We start from the raw sequence: 7500 nt of genomic DNA, 5'->3' as shown, positions 1-7500 counted from the left end.
TCACATCTGAAACAAATGCGCTAACGAACCTGCGTTAAGATGTGTAGTGATGTCAGAACAGCCTCGCCCGAACGATGCTTGCCATGGTAACAATGGATTTCTGCTAGAGGAGATGCACAGCCTGTTTAGAATGGGGGTGTGTCCCTGCTTCTAATTTGCATATCATGCATAATAATAGGGAATTTTTTTTTACGTATATTTTTTGGTCCGAGAACAACTCTGATCTTTTTATATTCCACAGGTAAAATTCGGAAACACGACTTTTAAAACCGATGTGTTTCCGAAGTCCCTCAACCCTCAGTGGAATTCCGGGTGGTTCAAATTTGAGGTAAAGATCTGACCTGCGGTTTATTGTTTATTTGTTCGTTTATCTAGCCTTAACATGCATTGTGTGTGTGTGTGTGTGTGTGTGTGTGTGTGTGTGTGTGTGTGTGTGTGTGTGTGTAGGTGGACGATGAGGATTTGCAGGACGAGCCGTTGCAGATCACGGTTCTAGATCACGACACGTACAGTGCGAACGATGCCATAGGGAAAGTGTACATCGACATCGACCCGCTGCTCTGCAATGAAGCCGCCACTGTCATCTCCGGCTGGTTTCCAATCTACGACACCATTCACGGTGCGTCTCCTCGTGCACGCTTCACTCAGACAAAACGTCTGTGTGTCTGAGGAAACATTGGACACATAAAAAGTTTTATTAAACTGCTTTAAACATCAAACTCGACCAAAAACTGCAATAAATTCAAGATTCAAGATTTTTTATATCCGTCACATGGTTATATGCAGAATACAACGTGCAGTGAAATGTGGAAAAATGATTATTGTTAAATCATGTTTATATTGAACTTGTGTGAACTTATCACATCATCATATTTTAAATCATTTCTGAGAAGTATAATACACATCCATACAGTAAAGAAGTGTAAAAAAAAAAGAACAATCCTCCACACATCTTTCAGCCCATGTAAAGCAGATCTTCATGGAGCTGGTTTTGTGCACAGGGGCATCGTCATGCTGGAACAGGTTTGGATCTCCAAGTTCAAGTTAAGGGAAAATCTCAAGCTTCAGATTCCAAAGACGTCGTATAAAATTGTGTGATAGAACTCGGCATACGCGGCGGGTGTCCCAATACTTTTGAGCATGTATGTTGGTTCAAAATAAATTGTGGTGTGTGTGTGTGTGTGTGTGTGTTTAGGTATACGGGGAGAGATCAACGTTAAAGTTAAAGTGGATCTCTTTAATGATCTGAACCGTTTCAGACAGTCCTCCTGCGGAGTGAAGTTTTTCTGCAGTGAGTTCTTTTACGTTTCTCTTTGACTCGTCTGTTCACTTTTCACCTCCTTCTGCTTGAACTCTTTCTCTCTCTCTCCCGTTCCCTCAGCCATGTCCATTCCGCGATGCTACCGTTCCTCGATGGTCCACGGCTTCGTGGAGGAGCTGGTGGTCAACGAGGATCCCGAGTACCAGTGGATCGACCGCATACGAACCCCGCGAGCATCTAACGAGGCTCGGCAGAGACTCATTTCTCTCATGTCAGGTACAGACGCTTGTGTGGTGCATCGAAGAGCAGCATCTTTAAACCTTCAGCGTATAGATAATAGATAGTTGTGGGGAGTGTTTTGGATGTGGTGGGGGTGGGGGTGGTGTTCGGCAGTGTTGTTGTAGTATCTGAGGGGTGTGCGTGTGTGCGTGCGTGCGTGTGTGTGTGTGTGTGTGTGTGTGTGTGTTTCTCTGTGCAGGTGAGCTCCAGAGGAAGATCGGGCTGAAGGTGTTGGAGATGGGTGGGAACGCCGTGGTCGGTTACCTGCAGTGTTTCGACCTGGAAGGAGAATCCGGCCTGGTTGTGCGCGCCATCGGTACCGCCTGCACGCTCGAGAAAATCAGCAACACACATGCACCCGCAGGGGCCACACACCCCTCCAACTCATCTCCATCTAAAGATATGAAAGAGTGAGTCACGTCACGTAAAGGAGAAAGAAAACGCACACACAGCTCCTGCACTCATTTCTGGTCTGAGGAACATCTCAGTTCACGCCGTGTTCACACCTGTTGGGTTTTTTTTTTCATCCTTTATGCACACAATGATATAAAACGATGATACGGCAGATCAAACATATTATGAACTGGGAATGGTTGACAGTTCAGGAGGTGTTTTAAACACTTTGATAGTAGCTGACCCTCCAGGAAGCCCCGCCCACTTCCTCTCTCATTTCATACTCTGCCCGTCCAAAAAAAAGTCACACTAATATTTCGTCTGACGCCTTTGGCTTTGATTACGGCACGCATTCGCCGTGGCATCGTTTCGATGAGCTTCTGCAATGTCACAACATTTATCCAAAGTTACAGTAATTTTTCACCAAGATCTTGTATTGATGATGGGAGAGTCGGAGCACTGCACAAAGTCTCCTCCAGCACGTCTAAAGATTCACAATGGGTTGAAGAACCACTCTCACAGTTTGAGTTCTGAATCTTGGGATTGTCATCTTGGAATCTACTCGTGCCTTCAGGGAAGTAAAGATCTATTGATGGAGTAACCTGGTCATGCAGTATATTCAGATGGTCAGCTGACCTCATTCTCTGGGCACATAACGTTGCTGAATCGAGACCTGACCCACTGCAGAACCCCAGATCACAGCACTGCCCCCACAGGCTCGTACAGCAGGCACCAGGCATGATGGGTACATCAGTTCATCTGCTGCTCTTTTTACCCTGATGCACCATCACTCTGGAACAGGGTCAATCTGGAGACCACATAACCTTCCATTGCTCCAGTGTCCAATCTTTTATGCTCCCTAGCAAACTGAAGCCTTTTTTCCGATTAGCCGCACTGATGAGTGGTTTTCTGAAGACTACACAGCGGTTTAGTTACAATCCCTTGAGTCTCCTTCACATTGTGCGTGTGGAAATGTTCTTTCTTTCACTATCTTGGGTTCTGCTGTAGGTTTTACTATTTGATTTCACCAAACGTCTTGGTGATCACGATCATTCAAGATTTATTTCTGACCACATTTCTTTCTCGAAGACGATGGTTTCCCACTAGCCTTCCAGATTTAAAAATGTTCTGGACAGTTCTTAACCTGATTTTTGTAGTTTCAGCAAATCTTCTTATATGTTTTCTTTTCTTGAGGCAGGACAATAATTTGACCCTCCTGAAATAGAACATCTTTTCCACGACCACAACAAGTGGATCATGTCGTGTCTTCTGACGTTTTTTTTTTCAAGAAATGAAAAGCTGCTCATTGCATCAGTTAAAGTTAAATAACTGGATTCCAGCTGAAACATAATCATTCATGCAGTAATTATCCAATGGGAGGCTCTGAATCCAGGGGTTTTTAGACCAGCAGTGTGTAAATAATCTGCCATCTGCATTGTTCAGCATCTGTCACAACAAATCCAGAAAGTTTTGTGCATTTGATCTAATTAACATGTGCAGGAGCTCTGTGTGTGTGTGTGTGTGTGTGTGTGTGTGTGTGTGTGTGTGTGTGTGTGTGTGTGTGTGTGTGTGTGTGTGTGTGTGTGTGTGTGTGTGTGTGTGTTTTATAAATGTAAGGATTTGCTCTATGAGTATATTCTACCTGAATACTTCACACAATACACCAGAACCTTGTTCTTCTCCCGCATGCTCTCTCTCTCTCTCTCTCTCTCTCTCTCTCTCTCTCTCTCTCTCTCTCTCTCTCTCTCTCTCTCTCTCTCTCTACCTGTTTTCCCCCCCCCTTTCTATTCTGCACACTTGCATTTGTTTGCTTTCAGGAAGTCTTGCAGATCCTGCTTATTGCACAGCATTATTTTTTTGCGTGTATGTTTGTGTTGTGTTAATGTTGCATGTTTTGCGTGTATGTTTGTGTATAGGTTTCTGGCATGCTTATTGACATGTCTCCGCTTGGGATATGCTTGTCATTGTAGGGGTGTGTGTGTGAAATCTGCAGGTCTATAGAAAATAAAATTTGATTATAAAAAAAATCATTAAAAAGGAATTGAATAAAAATGTAAACAACAACTTTCTGGCCACAAGCTTCAGAATCCTGAAGGTCCCTGATTCATCTGACTCTGGAGCTTCTCAGCACAGTACTTACGAGCACAGCGGTACGCTTCATAATCCTGAATATCATCGTTGTGATCAGCAGGTCTTTTGTCCAAAAATGACTCGCACCTTTAAACACGTCGTAATTAGTTGTCATTAAAGTGATTGTACATATAGAACATGTCAGAAGTTTGGAAGCACCTACGCTTTTATGGTTTTTGAAACACATGCATTTTTTAAGCAAAACAATAAAAAGCAAAAACAAGAATTTTTACAGTGAATGACTGGAGCACAGTACATTTTTGTCAGAAGAACTTGTGTAAGAAGGAGAACAGAAGAGATGTGATCAGACTCCCTCACCCCCACACTCACACGTGGGGATGGAAGTTTAATGGTTTGGGGTTGTTTTGGAGCAGTGAAGATTCCGGAACGTGAAAGTGAACCATCATGTCTCCTATTCCACACTTCATCATCATGCCGTTCCGTCTGGACTGCGGCTCATCGGAAGCGACTTCACCGTACAACGTGTTATTTAGAGAGCAGACAGACGTCTGGAGGCATATCTATCATGGACCCACCTGCCCAGACACCACACCTCAATCCTACTGAACTGCTCTGAGATGAAGAAAATCTTCATCTAGTGAAAAACATCTTTAGAGAGTTTTAGAAGAGACACAACAAAGAGTTTCAGCTGAATGTTTGGAGAAACGAAGTGTCCTGGTGCTGAGAGTGTAAAACTGTCTGGAGATTTATAGATTTGTTAACATTATTGGGTTTTTTTGTATAGAGAGAAAAGGAACATGCATGTTTCTCTCAAATTATTCTAATACAGTTTTTGTTAATATTTATTCTTTCTGTAACATTAAAAAGTTTCAAAATAGTAAAAGTCACAAATCTGCAGATTTCCTTCTGAGTGTGATTTGCCTTGTTGTGAGCGTCTGTGTGTCCGTCAGTGTGTGTACGTGAACATGTCTAGCTTGTTGTGTATGAGTGTGTGTTCTGTATGAAATAGTGTGTGTGTGTGTGTGTGTGTGTAGCTCTCCGCAGGCTGCTCCTTCTGCTCTTGGATGTCGCTCTACTCACAGCAGTCCGGTTCACAGTGCGAGCAGCCGCCTCTCTCAGGGCTTCTCCGTTTCCGTGCCGACTCTGCTCTTCGCTGGTATGAAACACAGACACAGGAGCTCAGAGGGTCCCAGAGCCAGGCAGTGTAGGCAGGTGACCCCCCCCCCTCCTCCTCAATTCCATGACTCCACCACTACCTCACTCCCATTGGACCAGATGGCTGTGACATCACCAGGTCTTCTCCCATCTTCAGCTGCCAAAGCAACCTGTTCTGCAGCTGTGCTCCGCCCCTCCACATGTCTATGACCAATAAGAGGGCTGCGTTCCGCTCACAGTGCAGCTAGTCAGGCGGTTAGCGTGTTCCTGATGGTAGCTAGCGGAGATCTCGGGAAGCTCAAGTCAGCCACGTTATTCGAGGGTTGTGCTTTGGTTAGCTGAAACAAATGCTTTTTCTCATCTCGTTTTTTTATTTATTTATTTATTTTTTGGTATCGTGTTTGTGTGTTTTTTTTCTTTCTGTTGCTTTGTTTGTTTGATGTGCCTGCCTCTCTGTGCATTAAAGCCATGGCATTTCTTCTTCTTCCTCATACTCATCATCCTTTTCCTCTTTCCACTTCAGTTTTTTTTCATGTTTCCATTAACGAATCTTTCAAGGAACCATTTATTTTATAGAATCATAGAATCATGCTTTTGAAAAAAAAAATACGAGAAATTCGGCCCAGTGTTCCAAAAAAAGGTTCCTGTAATGGAAAGACACCTTATTATCTTTCTTTTCTGACCTTCACTTACACACACACACACACACACACACACACACACACACGCACACACACACGCTCACACACCTTCTGTGCAGACCTGGTGTGAGACTGAGTGTGTTCCTCCTTGCTCTGACAGGGCGGTTTTCGGGGAGGAGGCCCCTGGCATCCCGTTGTGTTCAGGACCCCCCACCCCACTGAGAGCCCAAACCTTCTCTTCCTTCTCCCCCTCCAAGTCCTACAGCCGCCAGTCCTCCTCCTCCGACACTGAGCTGAGCCTCACCCCCAAAACCGGTAAGAACACCTGTACCCCGGGATCAGCCCGCTACCTCACGCTCTTTAGAGTACTACTGCAGATCTGCTCCTCAGAGAGAGCATGCAAAGTATCATCCTTCAGAGATTAGCTACTGGAAATCAGCTTGTTGGAGTTCAGGTTGCTAGCGTTTAGCCAATTGGAGATCAGGCCACTTAGAGAGCAGCTGATTGGAGATCAGGTCACTTAGAGATCAGCCGATTGGAGATCAGGCCACTTAAGAGATCAGCCGATTAGAGATCAGCCGATTAGAGATCAGCCGATTGGAGATCAGGCCACTTAAGAGATCAGGCCACTTAAGAGATCAGGCCACTTAGAGATCAGGCCACTTGGAGATCAGCCGATTGGAGATCAGGCCACTTAGAGATCAGCCGATTGGAGATCAGGTCACTTAGAGATCAGCCGACTGGAGATCAGGCCACTTAGAGATCAGCCGGTTGGAGATCAGCCGATTGGAGATCAGGTCACTTAAGAGATCAGGCCACTTAAGAGATCAGCCGATTAGAGATCAGGCCACTTAAGAGATCAGGCCACTTAAGAGATCAGGCCACTTAAGAGATCAGGCCACTTAAGAGATCAGCCGATTAGAGATCAGGCCACTTAAGAGATCAGGCCACTTAAGAGATCAGGCCAGTTAAGAGATCAGGCCACTTAGAGATCAGCTGATTGGAGATCAGGCCACTTTAGAGATCAGGCCACTTAGAGATCAGCCGATTGGTGTTCCCTTCCCCTTCATCTCCATCTCTATCAGTTTTAGTTTGTGTTTTAATTATGTTAATCATTATTGTGTTTTATTTGTTTTATTTCACATGTCCATCCTGCATTGTTTTATTTGTGTCTGCGTGCGTGCGAGTGTGTGTATGTGTGCGTGCGAGTGTGTGTGTGTGTGTGCGTGCGAGTGTGTGTATGTGTGCGTGCGAGTGTGTGTGTGTGTGTGTGTGCGTGCGAGTAGAGTAAAACGGTAAACAGAGGGATAAACTGACATAAACGAGTGTGTTGTGCAGCAGAGGAAACTTCACCATTAAATCTTATCATTATTTTATGGACATTTTAAAAGTAAAGCAGGATGTTTCAGATACTGTGGCTTTTATCAGTCACAAAATTAATTCTAGAAGTGTCTCTAGAAAACATCATCTTTCTCCTTTCTTCATTTTTACTTTTTCATTGATCTCTTCATTCCTTCTTCTCCCATCTTCTTCCTGTTCTTTCCCTCTTCTCCATCATTCTCTTCTCATCATTCTCTCCTCTCCATCATTCTCTACTCTCTTCTCTCCTCTCCATCCTTCTCTTCTCTTCTCTTCTCTTCTCTTCTCTTCTCTTCTCTTCTCTTCTCTTCTCTTCTCTTC

At 44.4% G+C, this 7500-nt stretch overlaps 1 protein-coding gene and 1 long non-coding RNA gene across 19 annotated transcripts in view; one reads left to right on the top strand and one right to left on the bottom strand.

The window, feature by feature from the left end:
* Positions 1–7500, top strand: part of c2cd5 (C2 calcium dependent domain containing 5) — a 27728-nt gene that overhangs the window by 2259 nt on the left and 17969 nt on the right. For 12 of the 18 annotated variants that reach the window (XM_083552881.1, XM_083552880.1, XM_083552882.1 and 9 more), the window contains exons 3-8: positions 242–328; positions 448–619; positions 1196–1291; positions 1382–1537; positions 1740–1950; positions 5981–6135. In XM_083552881.1, the coding sequence (XP_083409007.1) occupies positions 242–328; positions 448–619; positions 1196–1291; positions 1382–1537; positions 1740–1950; positions 5981–6135 (877 nt within the window). Of the gene's footprint in view, positions 1–241; positions 329–447; positions 620–1195; positions 1292–1381; positions 1538–1739; positions 1951–5058; positions 5181–5980; positions 6136–7500 lie in introns of all 18 variants that reach the window. The other 6 variants (XM_083552878.1, XM_083552875.1, XM_083552873.1 and 3 more) reach the window with 1 other exon arrangement.
* On the bottom strand, positions 3230–3910 carry LOC310732596. Its single transcript, XR_014535529.1, has 2 exons — positions 3699–3910; positions 3230–3664 (listed from the first exon to the last, which is right to left on the bottom strand). It is a non-coding gene; the product is annotated as an uncharacterized lncRNA (long non-coding RNA).

Source organism: Silurus aristotelis (genome assembly GCF_946808225.1).
Source record: "Silurus aristotelis genome assembly, chromosome: 10".
NCBI classification, from domain to species: domain Eukaryota; kingdom Metazoa; phylum Chordata; class Actinopteri; order Siluriformes; family Siluridae; genus Silurus; species Silurus aristotelis.
The sequence above is the reverse complement of the archived record's forward strand: the minus strand, read 5'-3'. Positions and strand labels throughout refer to the sequence as shown.